General features: G+C 38.8%; 1 protein-coding gene across 5 annotated transcripts in view; it reads right to left on the minus strand.

The window, feature by feature from the left end:
• The window catches only part of LOC117333246 (unconventional myosin-XVIIIa-like), a 135,720-nt gene that overhangs the window by 81,847 nt on the left and 33,253 nt on the right, over positions 1-20,620 (minus strand). The window contains exon 1 of one of the 5 annotated variants that reach the window (XM_033892453.1): positions 17,398-18,150. The exons of the other annotated variants lie outside the window; for them this stretch is intronic. Within the exon in view, the coding sequence (XP_033748344.1) occupies positions 17,398-17,751 (354 nt within the window). The 5' untranslated portion in view covers positions 17,752-18,150. Of the gene's footprint in view, positions 1-17,397; positions 18,151-20,620 lie in introns of those variants that run through there. 5 annotated transcript variants of the gene reach the window in all.

A 20,620-nucleotide genomic window follows, 5' to 3' on the forward strand; every position in this document is an offset into this window, starting at 1 on the left:
TTTCATTTATCTTGTCCTTGGAACACAGGGATAAACCTACAGGTGCTCTAGGGTTCCACAGAATACTAAGATTGGGCCCCGTGACCTAATAATTGTTATTCAATATACCATATTCGACCTAATAAGGACACCTGTCCCTATTAGTGCACCTCAATTTTTTTTTTCAGTAAAAGAGGATGGGTGCAGTGCTAATTGAAATATATAAAAAGTTCCTTTCGTCACTGATCTGACAATGTAATCATTAGTCTTTTAACCAAGATTGTTTCACTACATACATAATTATATGTAAATGATTGAAAAAACTAGAAAATGTCTGTGAGACATAAATGAACCTAATGCCACTTAACACCCACAAACACAGTTTGGTGAGGATCGCATCAGCAGTTCGTGAGATTAGCTAGATATATTACAACTGGACGGAACAGACATGGGTAACACTGTATGTATATGCCTCCCCATTTCATGGCGGGGTATAAAAATTGGCATTTTTTTCCATCCAGATTTAATACATTTTTTTTATTAAATTCACCACTTTAGTATTGGTCTTAATTTTGTTTATTATAGAGAGGAAACATAAGCATTCCTAAAACTCTATAACGTCAGGCTTACCTATGCTAACACTATATAACACCCGTGTAAGGTTGTAATGTCTGGTAGTGTCAATACAAACTACCTCTGGCTTTTCTGAAACATTTGCCATCTACATCATAATTGACTGAGACAAACAATTGCCTGGTAAAATGGAGAGGATTGAGTGGTTAGAGACTATATGGATGTGTCTTTTGTAAATAATGGGCTTTTACAGAGACATGCTAATGCACCATATCTGCTGGAAGCACATGGTAGAGGGGTCACAGAATACACAGACACCAGATAACTAGGTCATTAGGGTCACAGGATACACAGAACACTAATGTAAACTTAACCACTTCTACAGGTAACACAGGGCAGCAGGGTCAGAGGATACACAGACACCACATAAGTTTGATCTCATCTGAAGGTGAGAACCCTAACCTTCAATATGATATATGTAATTTATATACAACAATGAACTGCTTGGTCATGTATAATTCAAAGCAATTTTTTATGATCCATAAATATCTTTACCATCATAGTTAAAATAACACCCTGAAGATATCACAATTTTAAATTTTCTGATTGAATGAAAAAATAAATTCCTTGGAGCTAGGACGTTTCATAGAAGATCACAAAATACCTTTCAATATCTCATTTACATACAACTGTCATTTACCTATTCAGGTTCACCTGTTCAAGGTATACTGACACACAATGTCACTCAGACCGACAGCTTACCATAAATGTCAGGCAATACTGATTGACATTTATTGTCAAAATTACTCTGAAAATTTCACTTCCAAACCAAACAATGTAAACAAGATTCAGTCTCCTTATTTTTATGTTACTGTTAAGCTATAAAGTTTTCTATTAAACCCAGCATTATAGTTTGTAAACAGAAGCTTGAATTAACCACTAATTGACAGCAATATACAGTTTGAAAAAAATATCTTGACTAACCACTAGAGGGCAGCACTATCTACTTTGACAATTAATTAAACCACTAGAGGACAGCACTATCTAGTTTGACAGTTAATTAAACCACTAGAGGGCAGCACTATCTGCTATGAAAGTTAATTGAATCAACCACCAGAGGGCAGCACTATATACTTTGACAATTAAATCAACACCTAGAGGGCAGCACTATCTTGTTTGACAATCAATTACATCAACCACTAGAGGGCAGCACTATCTAGTTTGACAATCAATTACATCAACCACTAGAGAGCAGCACTATCTAGTTTAACATTTAATTAATTGCTGGGGGTACCCCTCGGTGTCACTATTTGGTTTGTCAGTTAATCAACTACTGGAGGATATCACTATCTACTTTGACAAAGTTTTCTAACAAATCAGCAGAGACCAGTTTAAATATCTCCTTACTAACAGCTAGAGGGCAGCACTGTCTTTTTTGAAAGAGTTATCTATTATACTAACCAGTAGAAGGCAGCATTACTTAGTTTGTCTAACCAACCAGTAGAGTGCTAAGTATATACAACTTGTTAGTTCAGAGAAGGTTAAAATAAGGATAACAATTACTACCAACAGAGTTCATGGTGATTTACCACATAAATAAACAGCTATCTTTAAGTCATCTACCGAAAATGTGATAGTATCTTTTTCTTTTATGGTAGTACATAAAGAACTGACCTAACAACAACGACTATCAGTCTGAACACTCAACTGTACCCATCAGTCTGAACACTCAACTGTAACCATCAGTCTGAACACTCAACTGTAACCATCAGTCTGAACACTCAACTGTAACCATCAGTCTGAACACTCAACTGTAACCATCAGTCTGAACACTCCACTGTAACCATCAGTCTGAACACTCAACTGTAACCATCAGTCTGAACACTCAACTGTAACCATCAGTCTGAACACTCAACTGTAACCATCAGTCTGAACACTCAACTGTAACCATCAGTCTGAACACTCAACTGTAACCATCAGTCTGAACACTCAACTGTAACCATCAGTCTGAACACTCAACTGTAACCATCAGTCTGAACACTCAACTGTAACCATCAGTCTGAACACTCAACTGTAACCATCAGTCTGAACACTCAACTGTAACCATCAGTCTGAACACTCAACTGTAACCATCAGTCTGAACACTCAACTGTAACCATCAGTCTGAACACTCAACTGTAACCATCAGTCTGAACACTCAACTGTAACCATCAGTCTGAACACTCCACTGTAACCATCAGTCTGAACACTCAACTGTAACCATCAGTCTGAACACTCAACTGTAACCATCAGTCTGAACACTCAACTGTAACCATCAGTCTGAACACTCAACTGTAACCATCAGTCTGAACACTCAACTGTACCCAGTCAGTCTGAACACTCAACTGTACCAAGTAGTCTGAACACTCAACTGTACCCAGTCAGTCTGAACACTCAACTGTAACCATCAGTCTGAACACTCAAATGTAACCATCAGTCTGAACACTCAACTGTAACCATCAGTCTGAACACTCAACTGTACCCAGTAGTCTGAACACTCAACTGTACCAAGTAGTCTGAACACTCAACTGTACCCAGTCAGTCTGAACACTCAACTGTAACCATCAGTCTGAACACTCAACTGTACCCATCAGTCTGAACACTCAACTGTCACCATCAGTCTGAACACTCAACTGTAACCATCAGTCTGAACACCCCACTGTAACCATCAGTCTGAACACCCCACTGTAACCATCAGTCTGAACACTCAACTGTAACCATCAGTCTGAACACTCCACTATAACCATCAGTCTGATCACTCAACTATAACCATCAGTCTGAACACTCAACTATAACCATCAGTCTGAACACTCAACTATAACCATCAGTCTGAACACTCAACTATAACCATCAGTCTGAACACTCAACTGTAACCATCAGTCTGAACACTCAACTGTAACCATCAGTCTGAACACTCAACTGTAACCATCAGTCTGAAATACCCAACTGTGTGTCCACTAATCTCTACAGTAACTAGACCTACTCCTATATGGTGGAGTGTAGTGTCCACTAATATCTATAGTAACTAGACCTACTCCTATATGGTGGAGTTTTGTGTCCACTAATCTCTACAGTAACTAGACCTACTCCTATATGGTGGAGTGTAGTGTCCATTAATCTCTATAGTAACTAGACCTACTCCTATATGGTGGAGTTTTGTGTCCACTAATCTCTACAGTAACTAGACCTACTCCTATATGGTGGAGTTTTGTGTCCACTAATCTCTATAGTAACTAGACCTACTCCTATATGGTGGAGTGTAGTGTCCACTAATATCTACAGTAACTAGACCTACTCCTATATGGTGGAGTTTTGTGTCCACTAATCTCTACAGTAACTAGACCTACTCCTATATGGTCGAGTTTTGTGTCCACTAATCTCTATAGTAACTAGACCTACTCCTATATGGTGGAGTGTAGTGTCCACTAATATCTACAGTAACTAGACCTACTCCTATATGGTGGAGTGTAGTGTCCACTAATATCTACAGTAACTAGACCTACTCCTATATGGTGGAGTGTACTGTCCACTAATCTCTATAGTAACTAGACCTACTCCTATATGGTGGAGTGTAGTGTCCACTAATATCTACAGTAACTAGACCTACTCCTATATGGTGGAGTTGTGTCCACTAATCTCTACAGTAACTAGACCTACTCCTGTATGGTGGAGTGTTATGTCCACTAATCTCTACAGTAACTAGACCTACTCCTATATGGTGGAGTGTAGTGTCCACTAATCTCTACAGTAACTAGACCTACTCCTATATGGTGGAGTTTTGTGTCCATTAATCTCTATAGTAACTAGACCTACTCCTATATGGTGGAGTGTAGTGTCCACTAATCTCTATAGTAACTAGACCTACTCCTATATGGTGGAGTTTTGTGTCCACTAATCTCTACAGTAACTAGACCTACTCCTATATGGTGGAGTTTTGTGTCCACTAATCTCTACAGTAACTAGACCTACTCCTATATGGTGGAGTGTAGTGTCCATTAATCTCTATAGTAACTAGACCTACTCCTATATGGTGGAGTGTAGTGTCCATTAATCTCTATAGTAACTAGACCTACTCCTATATGGTGGAGTTTTGTGTTCACTAATCTCTATAGTAACTAGACCTACTCCTATATGGTGGAGTGTAGTGTCCACTAATCTCTATAGTAACTAGACCTACTCCTATATGGTGGAGTTTTGTGTCCACTAATCTCTACAGTAACTAGACCTACTCCTATATGGTGGAGTGTAATGTCCACTAATCTCTACAGTAACTAGACCTACTCCTATATGGTGGAGTGTAGTGTCCACTAATCTCTATAGTAACTAGACCTACTCCTATATGGTGGAGTGTAATGTCCACTAATCTCTACAGTAACTAGACCTACTCCTATATGGTGGAGTGTAGTGTCCATTAATCTCTATAGTAACTAGACCTACTCTTATATGGTGGAGATTTGTGTCCACTAATCTCTACAGTAACTAGACCTACTCCTATATGGTGGAGTGTTATGTCCACTAATCTCTACAGTAACTAGACCTACTCCTATATGGTGGAGTTTTGTGTCCACTAATCTCTTTAGTAACTAGACCTACTCCTATATGGTGGAGTTGTGTCCACTAATCTCTATAGTAACTAGACCTACTCCTATATGGTGGAGTTTTGTGTCCACTAATATCTACAGTAACTAGACCTACTCCTATATGGTTGAGTTTTGTGTCCACTAATCTCTACAGTAACTAGACCTACTCTTATATGGTGGAGTTTTGTGTCCACTAATCTCTACAGTAACTAGACCTACTCCTATATGGTGGAGTTTTGTGTCCACTAATCTCTATAGTAACTAGACCTACTCCTATATGGTGGAGTGTACTGTCCACTAATCTCTACAGTAACTAGACCTACTCCTATATGGTGGAGTTTTGTGTCCACTAATATCTATAGTAACTAGACCAACTCCTATATGGTGGAGTGTAGTGTCCACTAATATCTATAGTAACTAGACCTACTCCTATATGGTGGAGTTTTGTGTCCACTAATCTCTATAGTAACTAGACCTACTCCTATATGGTGGAGTGTAGTGTCCACTAATATCTATAGTAACTAGACCAACTCCTATATGGTGGAGTGTACTGTCCACTAATCATTCCCTGGACATCAGTCAGGAGATGACCAGTGTGGTAGACTGTTTACACTGATGGCTGACCAGATAGGAATGGACAGATAGACACACCTGTTGATGGATGGGTCATTATAGACTCTATTAGTCCAGTCAGGACAGTGGTCATCTCCAGGCTATAAATGGCTTAATTCACTCAGGTAGACACAATACACATCTACCACTGGTCAAGCTCTTTTACTTGTTTATAAATACACATCCACCACTGGTCAAAGCTTCCTTATTTGAAATGCATATCTGCCATCAGGTCAGTGAAGCTTGTATCATTAGTGGTCAACTTTTCCTGTTTACAATAGACATCAGCCATTAGGCCTAGCTTTATTTATAAAATTAGTCATATTGTGATACACCTGTTGACCAGTCCCAGTAAATACACCATTTTAAACCATATTTATCAGATAAAATTCTAATTTACTGAGAAGAACATAGAACAAACATATTTACCAAATTAAATTAGATATTGACAATAAAACGTCTTTTAAATTTTACACCTGACCTGTCCTTAAGTTTTTTTTAAAAGCAGACTTTCAACAAAAAGGAGCACCAAACTGTTATTATGACTGTCTGACATATACTGACATCACAGCAATGTCCATTACTCACAACAGGTACATGTAAAACACTCCTCTGTCTTATGACTATGTGGAACTGTCATTTACAGGGTTGGTGGCTTGTGTTTAGAACTAATAGTGTCTCTGTCACTCAGATTATGGAGCATGCTTCTTAATGGCCAAACTAAGAGAACTGGGTACTTCCAAGCCATGGGTTCAATTTTTGTATCGTTTTTACCAGTTCCTACAAGAATTGTTATTGTTTGTTTAGCTTATCCATACAAATTGTGCTATCTTTTTGGTTAAGGACTATACCATACTTGACCAGAAATAAGCCCCCCACTCCTTGTAGGGAATAAAGGGATTTAAGGGCTTATTGCTGAATGTAGGCCTGGTTCCAAAACAGGTTTACCAACTTCAGTTTTCGGCAAATGGAAATCAAAGGGCCAAAGGCCCCGAGAAACATCAGGGTCTGAGGTCATATAATAAGAAATTTAAAAATGGATTTTATAGTCAGACAGTTACATTTGTATCAGATGAAATATGTTAATCTGGTTATTCCTTTTCTATGTATTCAAGAAAACATGTATAACATATTTATCTGCTGACAACTTTCCAATAGCTGAAACTTTCCATCTTAAACTAATTAACTCCGACACTGAACTTGACCATCATCTGAACACTCAATGTAAACCCTCTGAAAAACTAACTCACCATCGTTGAAAACTCAATTAACCCAGTCTGAAAATCACTGTAACCATCATCTGAACCCCCAAATTACCATCATTTGAAAAAATCAAATTAACACAGCGAACCTCAATTAACCCCTCATCTGAACACCAACTGTAACCCTCATCTGAAACCCCCAACTTCCATCAGTCGAACCCCCAAATAACCATCAGTCTGAACCCCACTGTAACCATCATTGAAAACCCCAACTTAACCTCAATTGAAACTCAACTTAACCGTCAGTTAACCTCAACGAACCCTCATCGAATACTCCCTGCACCATCATCTGAACATCAATATAACCCTCATCTGAAAAAACTCAACGTAACCCCTCAGTTGAACCTCCATAACCATCAGTCGAAAAACTCAATGAACCATCAGTTGAACCTCAAATTAAACCATTCTAACACTCCACTATAACATCGTCGGAAAACACTCCACTATCACATCGTCGACCCCCCTAATGTAAAACCCAGTCGAACACTCAAATTGTAACCATCATCTGAATATCAAGTACCCGTTGGCCTAACTTTAAAAATCCCGTTGAACAACACCCGGAAATAGTTGCACCAACTGTAACCATTTGTTAAATAACTTCCTCAGTTGGAACCTCAATTAAAACCCTCAGTTTTTAATTTTCAAAAATCACCACAGGGCAAACTAACCTATTTAAACCATAGTTGAACAACTAAAAAGTAAAAAATTTTGTTAAAAACATCACCATAGCTAACATAAAATGTAACCCTTTTTCCATAATAAACCATTTAAACAACATAAAAAAATTACTGAAAACAAAAAAACTTTTCCACAATAAAAAATAAAAAAAACTCCTAAATTTTTGGTGGATTGTCCCTAATTTAAAAGTAAACAGACCCCCCCTTTTATGGTGGGATTTGGCCCCAACATTTCCCTAACACAGGAAGACCCCTTTGGGGCTTTACATGTGGTGCCAATTTAGGTGGGCGTAGAACATGTGTTGGGGGCCCATTATAGACTCTTTGCCCAGCAGGAACATGGTATTCCAAGGGATGGAATTTCGGTAAAAATACCATTCCTTCAAGTTTTATTGTTTTTAAAATTTTCCAAAAACAATGGTCGTCCCTTTTGAAAACTATCCCCTCAGGAAAGTTTTAGGGAATTTGGGGGTTAAAAGGGAAAGGAAAGGCCGGGAAAAAAAAAGGGAAGGGGGAAAAAAAAAAAAACCCCAAAAATTTAAAGGGGAAACAAAAAAACCCCAAAAAAAAGTAGTTTTAAAAAAAATTTTTAAAATTTAAGTTTTAAATTTTTAAATAATTTAAAAAAAAAAATATTTAAAAATTTTAAATCCTTTTTTTTCCCCTTTCAATTTTTTAAAATTTTTAAAAAAAACCCCAAAAAGGGTTTTAAAAACAAAATTTTAAAATTTAAAAAATTTTTTTTCTTTGGGCCTTTTTTCAAAAAAAAATTTTCCCCAATTTTTTGGGGCCTTTGAATAAAAAAAATTTTTTTTTCCCCCCCCTTTTTTTTTTTTTTTTTTTCCCCCCCCCAAATTTTTTTCTTTTTTTAATTTTTTTTCCCCCCTTTTTTTTTTTTAAAAAAAAAAAGGGGGGGAAAAAATGGTCATCTCCAGGCTATAAATGGCTTAATTCACTCAGGTAGACACAATACACATCTACCACTGGTCAAGCTCTTTTACTTGTTTATAAATACACATCCACCACTGGTCAAAGCTTCCTTATTTGAAATGCATATCTGCCATCAGGTCAGTGAAGCTTGTATCATTAGTGGTCAACTTTTCCTGTTTACAATAGACATCAGCCATTAGGCCTAGCTTTATTTATAAAATTAGTCATATTGTGATACACCTGTTGACCAGTCCCAGTAAATACACCATTTTAAACCATATTTATCAGATAAAATTCTAATTTACTGAGAAGAACATAGAACAAACATATTTACCAAATTAAATTAGATATTGACAATAAAACGTCTTTTAAATTTTACACCTGACTTGTCCTTAAGTTTTTTTTAAAAGTAGACTTTCAACAAAAAGGAGCACCAAACTGTTATTATGACTGTCTGACATATACTGACATCACAGCAATGTCCATTACTCACAACAGGTACATGTAAAACACTCCTCTGTCTTATGACTATGTGGAACTGTCATTTACAGGGTTGGTGGCTTGTGTTTAGAACTAATAGTGTCTCTGTCACTCAGATTATGGAGCATGCTTCTTAATGGCCAAACTAAGAGAACTGGGTACTTCCAAGCCATGGGTTCAATTTTTGTATCGTTTTTACCAGTTCCTACAAGAATTGTTATTGTTTGTTTAGCTTATCCATACAAATTGTGCTATCTTTTTGGTTAAGGACTATACCATACTTGACCAGAAATAAGCCCCCCACTCCTTGTAGGGAATAAAGGGATTTAAGGGCTTATTGCTGAATGTAGGCCTGGTTCCAAAACAGGTTTACCAACTTCAGTTTTCGGCAAATGGAAATCAAAGGGCCAAAGGCCCCGAGAAACATCAGGGTCTGAGGTCATATAATAAGAAATTTAAAAATGGATTTTATAGTCAGACAGTTACATTTGTATCAGATGAAATATGTTAATCTGGTTATTCCTTATCAGATGAAATATGTTAATCTGGTTATTCCTTTTCTATGTATTCAAGAAAACATGTATAACATATTTATCTGCTGACAACTTTCCAATAGCTGAGTATAGTTCTTTCCCTATTTCTTTAATGCTTGTGGAAGATTACTGATATACTCCTGAATCAGTAAAGCTGCTTGTAAACTTTGAAAAAAAATCAACTTCTGAACGACAAATCGGTCTATTAACGGAACAATATTATTGTTGTACAACCAAAGATAAAATCCAAGATGTACACAGCCTAAGTTTTTTTTATTTTATTTATACTATAAGATGTTAATTAGGCCTAGCAAACATGACCCCTAGTAACATATTTTAACTCCGATAGAAAATTGCCGTCGCGTTATCCGACGAGACATACATATGTATCTAGTTTTGACATCGACGCCAGTACATCAGTCACGGATCATAATCATTAGATTCTTTTCAAATAAACAAATAATAACCTTATTTAATAAAATCCTCACGCAAAACGGCAATGTAGTTTGTTTCAACTTGCCTTCCATTCCTGGTGATATTTCTTGCGTATTCTAGCGACATACAAATGAATATGAAACTGTGAACTGTCGTTGGTTTAGTTACATTACTGTAGACATAACCGGAAGTTATCTCGTGGAATGCTCGGCTGCATTTCACTACGTAAAATAGGGTTGGTTTTAGGCTTATATGAAATGTTCCTGCATATGAACTCAGGATGAACATATGAGTCTAAGACATGTGGATAGTTTCTCTGTGAATGCATGTAAATTTTCACGACGATCAAACTAATTTTTTACTTTCGTTTTCAAGGCAGGATTGAGACAGAACTATGTAATCCTACGCCAACAAAATTGCATATACTGACGAGGAAAATGTTTATATTTATACTCTAAAGTAGTCTAGAACACATAACATTCATATTTCGTTTTAAATAATTGTAGTAAACACGGTTTAAATCAGTTAAATCGTGTCAATAATTGCTATCAAAATAGGAACTATATTAGGCTGCGGATGTATATCATTTGTATGACAGAAAAGAGGAATTGTTAGCCGGAAACAAAAGTGTCACTAACAACATTTTCCCACCACGACTATAACTGCAGGTGCCAAAGGCATCCTGACGTTAAAAACATGAAACAGCAGAGGCTATTGCCGAAAGTTTTCACGTAATGTTAATCTATGAACTTTTGGCTTCTGTCTGTATTATAAACATCCCTAGTTGTAATTACTGGAATTTTTTAGTGATATTTTTTACCATTTCACTTCGAAAAATGTATATGTATATAACACTCACATAATTAATAACCAAGAAACAGAATAATTTTAGAAATGCATTTTAGGATGAGCTATTATACCGACACATTCCTTGTAATGTATACAGTGACAAATCCTACCTACATGTCAAGATACATAGGGTCCATTACAGACAGGTGTACAAATGACATGCCATATCACATTAACTTGTCATATTACACAACCTACAGGTAACAGTATAACAGGATATAGGCATTCTAGCTGTTCGTAAAATCTACAAAGGACTGAAAGCACTTGAAGTAAATAAAAAGATATCAATTCTAAAGTGTTACTTGCAGAGACATGGCTAACATACCTGTAGGGTATTTTTTATTGATTATATGCAGGCTGGTACCTGTATTTTCACTCAAGTGGAATTGCATGTAGCAGGCATGTAGTGTTTGTAACCCAAGTCTAAAATAATGGAGTTCCTTTTATCTCTCCAGGTATTCTAACTAGTTGACACTTTCCATGTATTCTAACTATGTATACCAAATGCCATCAACATTACACTCCACCAGCTATAGCAATCAAACTTCTGTTGACTAACAATACTTAAATGCTAGTAAAGTGAAAGTAGACCTCTACCATAACTTATGCTAGTAAAGTGAAAGTAGACCTCTACTATAACATCTGCTTGTAAAGTGAAAGTAGACCTTAGATCGTGCGAACAAATTTTATAAATAAAGAAGGCTATAACCAAAGTTCAAATCTACAGTATGTGTCAATTGTTGACAGGTTGTCATTTATAGTGATATTCAAAGCATGTTTGCAACCTTATAAAGACAACTCAAAGCAAATATTGGTATTGACCTACTTTTCCAATGAAAGAATTTAGGTGTACCCAAAAACCTTGCATATGGTGCCATAGGACCTTTGACCTGACATATCTGATCCTGGCGATTCCTGTATAGGACTGGCCCTATTTGATTTGACACATTGTACACCCGACCTATCAATGTAATAGCCCCAGCTTGCTTCCATATCTGATTCACAACCATTTGTTTGACTTGACATGCATGGATTTTTATATATCCAACACCAAAGAGAACTTTGATTTGTGTACTGGATTCCAGATTTAGGATAACCTGACACTACAATATAGTAAAATACCAGTTTGGTGATATGGGACTTGCAGAGATTCCAGGTAGAGTGCTGGAGTGCTACCTGACAAGCCGTAGTACTCCTGTACACATGGATAAAACCACACTGTTTTGGCAAACTGCCCTCCCTGTGTAAACATAATGTTATTGAATGGTCCTACGATCAGCACAATTAGTTGATTTCTACAGTATTAAAATGTCCCAGGTGATTTATTACAGGCGAAGAAAAGTTACTGACTATAAAGTTTCAGCAATCAACTCTCACCTATAGGGTAATAATATAACAGATCACCCTGTGATATTTCCTACCTGGGAGGAGGCCATCATCAGGCTTTAACCTCTACTTATAGTCTAGATATTGACACCACTAAATGTAATTCTTCACATATAAAGTCATTTTTTTTTAAACTGGTCCAATTTTTAACATGACTACATCCAATTTGGATGTCAGTTTTACCTATTATCAAAAGGTACAGATGTAACTCGATTCCCAATTTACCTGTGCACTTCAGGTGTGAAATGATTACAACGAAAACCTGTACAGGTGAAACACGATCGTTACTTTACAGGTATGACTAAGCTTGGAACCTACCTGGTTTTTACGAAATGAGATGTGTTTGATTGGCCGATGTTGGCGTTGAGAATGTCCATGTGACATGTCCAGTGCCGGTAATCCAAGGCTAATCCAAACACTACAATCACACCTAATTATACCGTCCAATTACTGGTTAAGGCACCAGTCCAATGAAGCTTCTATACTGGACATTGAGGATTAGCCGGCGTTAATCCCTTAATGAGTGTTAACTGGACAATCACTCAATTTGCCGGTGGTAACACGTACCTGTGTGCACCAGTGTCCTAGTACAATACCAACATCAACTGTTATATGTTAACACGGGCAGACATAACTATGGAATTTTTGCCAAATGTTTTGCACGGATTGTCTACCGATCTCAGGGTGACAACAATGCGAAACACAATGGCCTGTACAGCGATTTAATTGTTGGTAACAATGAATGGACGGCTATCGGCCATCTTCACACATACAACATACCGAACATATACAGAGGGGTGTTGTATAGGCCACACGACATATAGGAGTCACACAACATGTCATAGGTACTAAAGGGGCCACACAACATGTCATAGGTACTATAGGGGTCACACAACATGTTATAGGTACTATAGGGGCCACACAACATGGTATAGGTACTATAGGGGCCACACAACATGGTATAGGTACTATAGGGGTCACACAACATGTTGTAGGTACTATAGGGGTCACACAACATGTTATAGGTACTATAGGGGCCACACAACATGTCATAGGTACCATAGGGGTCACACAACATGTTGTAGGTACTATAGGGGCCACACAACATGTCATAGGTACTATAGGGGTCCCACAACATGTTATATGTACTATAGGGATCACACAACATGTTATAGGTACTATAGGGGTCACACAACATGTTATATGTACTATAGGGGTCCCACAACATGTTATAGGTACCATAGGGGTCACACAACATGTTATAGGTACTATAGGAGTCACACAACATGTTATAGGTAGGATAGGGGGTCACACAACATGTTATAGGTACCATAGGGGCCACACAACATGTTATAGGTACTATAGGAGTCACACAACATGTTATAGGTACTATAGGGGTCACACAACATGTTATAGGTACTATAGGGGTCACACAACATGTTATAGGTACTATAGGGGGTCACACAACATGTTATAGGTACTATAGGGGCCACACAACATGTTATAGGTACTATAGGGGTCACACAACATGTTATAGGTACTATAGGGGTCACACAACATGTTATATGTACTATAGGGGTCACACAACATGTTATAGGTACTATAGGGGTCACACAACATGTTATAGGTACTATAGGGGTCACACAACATGTTATAGGTACTATAGGGGGTCACACAACATGTTATAGGTACTATAGGGGGTCACACAACATGTTATAGGTACTATAGGGGCCACACAACATGTTATAGGTACTATAGGGGTCACACAACATGTTATAGGTACTATAGGAGTCACACAACATGTTATAGGTACTATAGGGGTCACACAACATGTTATAGGTACTATAGGGGTCACACAACATGTTATAGGTACTATAGGGGTCACACAACATGTTATAGGTACTATAGGGGGTCACACAACATGTTATAGGTACTATAGGGGCCACACAACATGTTATAGGTACTATAGGGGTCACACAACATGTTATAGGTACTATAGGGGTCACACAACATGTTATATGTACTATAGGGGTCACACAACATGTTATAGGTACTATAGGGGTCACACAACATGTTATAGGTACTATAGGGGTCACACAACATGTTATAGGTACTATAGGGGGTCACACAACATGTTATAGGTACTATAGGGGGTCACACAACATGTTATAGGTACTATAGGGGCCACACAACATGTTATAGGTACTATAGGGGTCACACAACATGTTATAGGTACTATAGGGGGTCACACAACATGTTATAGGTACTATAGGGGGTCACACAACATGTTATAGGTACTATAGGGGCCACACAACATGTTATAGGTACTATAGGGGCCACACAACATGTCATAGGTACTATAGGGGTCACACAACATGTTATAGGTACTATAGGGGCCACACAACATGTTATAGGTACTATAGGGGTCACACAACATGTTATAGGTACTATAGGGGTCACACAACATGTTATAGGTACTATAGGGGTCACACAACATGTTATAGGTACTATAGGGGCCACACAACATGTCATAGGTACTATAGGGGTCACACAACATGTTATAGGTACTATAGGGGTCACACAACATGTCATAGGTACTATAGGGGGTCACACAACATGTTATAGGTACTATAGGGGCCACACAACATGTTATAGGTACTATAGGGGCCCCACAACATGTTATAGGTACTATAGGGGTCACACAACATGTTATAGGTACTATAGGGGTCACACAACATGTTATAGGTACTATAGGGGCCACACAACATGTTATATGTACTATAGGGGCCACACAACATGTTATAGGTACTATAGGGGTCACACAACATGTTATAGGTACTATAGGGGCCCCACAACATGTTATAGGTACTATAGGGGTCACACAACATGTCATAGGTACTATAGGAGCCACACAACATGTTATATGTACTATAGGGGCCACACAACATGTTATAGGTACTATAGGGGTCACACAACATGTCATAGGTACTATAGGGGTCACACAACATGTTATAGGTACTATAGGGGCCACACAACATGTTATAGGTACTATAGGGGTCACACAACAGGTATATAGCTGGTCCTCTGGGGACCACATAATATATTGGGGCCATACAGCATGTATATAGGTCCTCTATATGGATCACATGATATATTGGGTCCATACAACATGTATATAAGTCCTCTATATGGATCACATGATATATTGGGGCCATACAACATGTATATAGGTCCTCTATATGGATCACATGATATATTGGGGCCATACATCATGTATAAAGGTCCTCTAGGGACCACATGATATATTGGGGCCATACAACATGTATATAGGTCCTTTAGGGACCACATGATATATTGGGGCCATACAACATGTATATAGGTCCTTCAGGGACCACATGATATATTGGGGCCATACAACATGTATATCAGTCCTCATTATAGTAACTTTCCCCAAATCTGAATGCTGAACATAATTTGTGCCTGTAATAGTTCAAACACTGTAAACTACACAGGTCTGACACCAAAGTCTATCTTCATTGTGTTATCAGTGAGCTCCTTAACACTGTTTCCTATTTTCATTGATTGCCTCCAAAGAGTATCCATATTGCTATCATGTCAGATGACTATCCCCATTATCTGGTTAGAAAAGTCTGAAGTATCAATCTGTACTAGCTTTGACTCGGGTAATACAATTTACCTATAGTTCTTATGATAACACATGGTATTCATATGTGCTTTGACTCAGGTAAAACAATTTATCTGGTTCTTATTCTAAAACATCTTATTCTAACACAAAGCATTCATACCTGTTTTGACTCAGTAAAACAATTTACCTGATTCTTATTGTTGTAATACAAAGTAAATGCCCTAAAACGTGATTAAAGTAAAATAATTTACCTGTTCTTATTACACAAGGTATTAGGATCAACCTTGAATGGTGATCTGATGTACACTGCTCAAGGACACACATCTTTATTTATATTAGTGTATACACAAAACAGGTTATCATAGTACATGTATCACAGATAATTTTAGCATTAAATTACATTACAGTGATTGATGTATATCAAGTGAGTAAGACTGTTAATTCTGCCTCGTGGAGAATGTCTAAAATTCTCTCACAGAATCTCGGTCAATAAAAAGTTTAGCTGTCACATGATTGGTCACTTATAAGACAGTTTTGATTCCTCGATTGAATGTAAACAGTCTAGTCACATAGATTTCTTCCTACTCAGCATTCATCTCAAGCAAACCCCATTAATTAATCTCCTTCTATTATTTTTAAGTATACAGGCAACATTTGATCCCATTGTGTTGTAGGTAAAATGGTATGTAACCTACAGCTTCTATGACCTCAGTAGGTATAACAATGTAGGTACTGTGCCTATATCAGCCCCTCAGATCACCGATTAAATTTTCTATCCCACAAAGATTCCATTTTGTATTTGGTGAAGGCATTCGGAAAGGCTGACCTACAAAATCCCCCGCGTGTGATGACCATGACAATGACGGTCCTCCTTCTGTCTCCGTCTGTGAGGCCTGACAATTACCTGTTCTTACCACACATAATAACAACTAGTGAAACACACACTGTCACGCAGGTAGCATTCAAACTAAACCACAAACAGGTCGCTAACGAACCCATTGACCTGCCAACTCCCTGGAATCTCTATATGTATAGTGAGAAAGTACAGATGTTTCTTTAACATACTACATCATTAAAATTAATGTACATAAGACTGTCCTTTCTGTGAGCTTCATATGATTATGTAGTTATATACTATTGACACACCACAAACCCATCAACATGTTGTAGGTACCTTACTGCAGAAATCTCTTCATTCAAAAGATTTTCATCTAACATTATTTCTAAAATGCTCAAAAAGAGTGACATTTCATGAAAGAAGCTATCATAACAATTGCTAGGGAAAAAATTAATTTCTATCCATGTTTGAATTTCTCAAAAAATGCTAAAATTTCAGAAGTTAACTCCGTGAAACCTTACAACAATATGTGTGTTGCTAGAGAAAGTGTCGTCAACATTACAGTGGCCTGACATTACCTGTTGTAGGTCCAGGCCTTCCTCTATTTTAGTGATTTCTATGACCCGTTCCAACTCCAGAACACTGCCACGTCTTGGCAAAGCCTGGGGGTTTCCTGATTTTTCTCCTGAAGAATTTCGTTTTCGTTGGAGTTTACGAATGTCTGTACCAGACTCACGTTCTGCCCTAACTTTCTGTGTGGTCTTAAGTTCTGCATTACTCCCACGTCTCTTCAATGCCGTAGATTGAGAATTTCGATTTGATGAACGATGATTATCAGAGCCTGCCTTGTCATCCAGACTTGACCGACGTCTCCCAAACCTGGCTTGGGGGATAGAGGTACCACCTCTAGGAGACGATCGTTCTCCTTCCATGATAATTTGCCCCAAGTGTGCTCCCGCTGTTTTTGAACCAACATGCACAGTCACAAACTGAACCTGTGTGGTTCTAAGGCCTAATGTGGATAACAATGTGCAGCAGTGTTTGTTTGACTACAATCTGCCATTCTCCATCTTTAACATATACATTACACACACGAAACACAATCATTTATAAACTCCAAAGCTCCGAGAAATCACCCACGAATGCTTTCACTTACAACACTACACTCCATTAGAATAATCCTTGGCAGGTAAAAATTCTCAAGGTAAGATAATCCTTTGCATTAAGAGGACTCCACAAACTGATAATCTGCCATGGTATAACACTCAGGTACAAATGATAGTCTATCCATCTCAACAAATTAACATCTACAGGTATATTATTTACCTGTCTGTACACAATACTCGTTACAGGTAGGACTGGCAGGTGTCTATCTCAAACTGACAAGTAGTTTTGGTGATATCAATGATAGGACCAGCATCATACCAAGCTATCTGGCCACTAACGACATCAAACCATGTCCTGTAATTAAAAACCTATGTAAATCAGCTCCAGGTGAGTTAAGATTGTGCATGAATATGTAGGTACGTGTTCCATGTTGTTTTACCTGCCTGGCCAAGGCTCTACCCTTCAATTCATGTGGATTAGAACAGGACTGTGTACACAAACTTTCTGCTGGGATTAATGGTAAATAAAAACCACTTCCAAAATCAGCTAACACCAAACTTGTCAATGAAATCGTCCAAACATCCACTCCAGGTGAGGTTGGCCTATGAGTATCACGGAGTATGCAGCAGTGACAATCAGAATGTCTCTCTGACCCGACCAGTAGCTTGCAAAGCAATCGGATAGTTTTATCTATACCTGTACACAATGGTAAGTAGGAAGACTTTTTTACCTGTCACACGGGTCAGGTGCGCCTAGTTATGTCCTTCCCTATACTGGGGACATACGATACTGTACCAAGTATCAATATCAGACCAGTCCCCTCATTGTGCCTATCAATGGAAACGTTTACCTAACACAGATTCTCTCAGGAGCAAGGTCACTGTTTTTACATGTGCTTAAGTTTGTAAAACCCTCTACCAACATGAGAGACCTTCTGCCAATATACGCCCCCATCGAGGTCGACAATGTCTACACGCCCCCTCCTGGGTTTGGTCACTGCCTTTCTGTCCCTGTCCAGCAGGCCAGTGTATGTTTGGTATTTTCGGGGACTGACCACACACAGAAGTGGGTCAGCAAGGGTAACTAAATAAAGTGACAAAACACTTGACTATAACACCCCCTCATAAACCATACAAGCAGATTTATTGGTCGGTAAAAACTTGATTATAGGGGGAGTTACTCAGGTAGATCTTTATATCGACCTACTAACAATTCTAGTCTCTTCATTCCTGGTTCTTCAACATTTGGGTAGAATCGATAAACTTATTAAAGATTCAAGGATATTTGATTCAAAAAAGCAGTTCAATCAACAGATTCTAAACCTATTGAAATATTCATTAAGTATAGAATATATGTTTTGGCCTCTGTTCCTTTTCAGTAAAGATCTAATTGTTGAGATTGGCTGATTTTATTATTCTAAGGTCAAATCATCATGTTAAAATATATGAAACACATTTTGCAGAGAGCAGAATAGAATGTTCAGGGAGACTCTTTAACATATGAGGACTGACATATGATAAAATATACAGGAGCTGAGGACTGGTGTGTGATGTACAGGGGCTGAGGACTGGTGTGTGATGTACAGGAGCTGAGGACTGGTGTGTGATGTACAGGAGCTGAGGACTGACGTTTGATGTACATGAGCTGAGGACTGGTGTGTGGTGTACAGGAGCTGAGGACTGGTGTGTGATGTACAGGAGCTGAGGACTGGTGTGTGATGTACAGGAGCTGAGGACTGGTGTGTGATGTACAGGAGCTGAGGACTGGTGTGTGGTGTACAGGAGCCGAGGACTGGTGTGTGGTGTACAGGAGCTGAGGACTGGTGTGTGATGTACAGGAGCCGAGGACTGATGTGTGATGTACAGGAGCTGAGGACTGGTGTGTGATGTACAGGAGCTGAGGACTGGTGTGTGATGTACAGGAGCCGAGGACTGGTGTGTGATGTACAGGAGCTGAGGACTGGTGTGTGATGTACAGGAGCTGAGGACTGGTGTGTGATGTACAGGAGCTGAGGACTGGTGTGTGGTGTACAGGAGCTGAGGACTGGTGTGTGATGTACAGGAGCCGAGGACTGGTGTGTGATGTACAGGAGCTGAGGACTGACGTTTGATGTACAGGAGCTGAGGACTGGTGTGTGATGTACAGGAGCCGAGGACTGGTGTGTGATGTACAGGAGATGAGGACTGACGTGTGATGTACAGGAGCCGAGGACTGGCGTGTGGTGTACAGGAGCTGAGGACTGACGTGTGATGTACAGGAGCTGAGGACTGGTGTGTGATGTACAGGGGCTGAGGACTGGTGTGTGATGTACAGGAGCTGAGGACTGGCGTGTGATGTACAGGAGCTGAGGACTGGCGTGTGATGTACAGGAGCTGAGGACTGGCGTGTGATGTACAGGAGCTGAGGACTGGCGTGTGATGTACAGGAGCTGAGGACTGGTGTGTGATGTACAGGAGCCGAGGACTGGTGTGTGATGTACAGGAGCCGAGGACTGGTGTGTGATGTACAGGAGCCGAGGACTGGTGTGTGATGTACAGGAGCCGAGGAATGGTGTGTGATGTACAGGAGCTGAGGACTGGTGTGTGATGTACAGGAGCTGAGGACTGGTGTGTGATGTACAGGAGCTGAGGACTGACGTTTGATGTACAGGAGCTGAGGACTGGTGTGTGATGTACAGGAGCTGAGGACTGGTGT

The sequence above is a fragment of the Pecten maximus genome, chromosome 8 (assembly GCF_902652985.1).
Source record: "Pecten maximus chromosome 8, xPecMax1.1, whole genome shotgun sequence".
Lineage (NCBI taxonomy): Eukaryota > Metazoa > Mollusca > Bivalvia > Pectinida > Pectinidae > Pecten > Pecten maximus.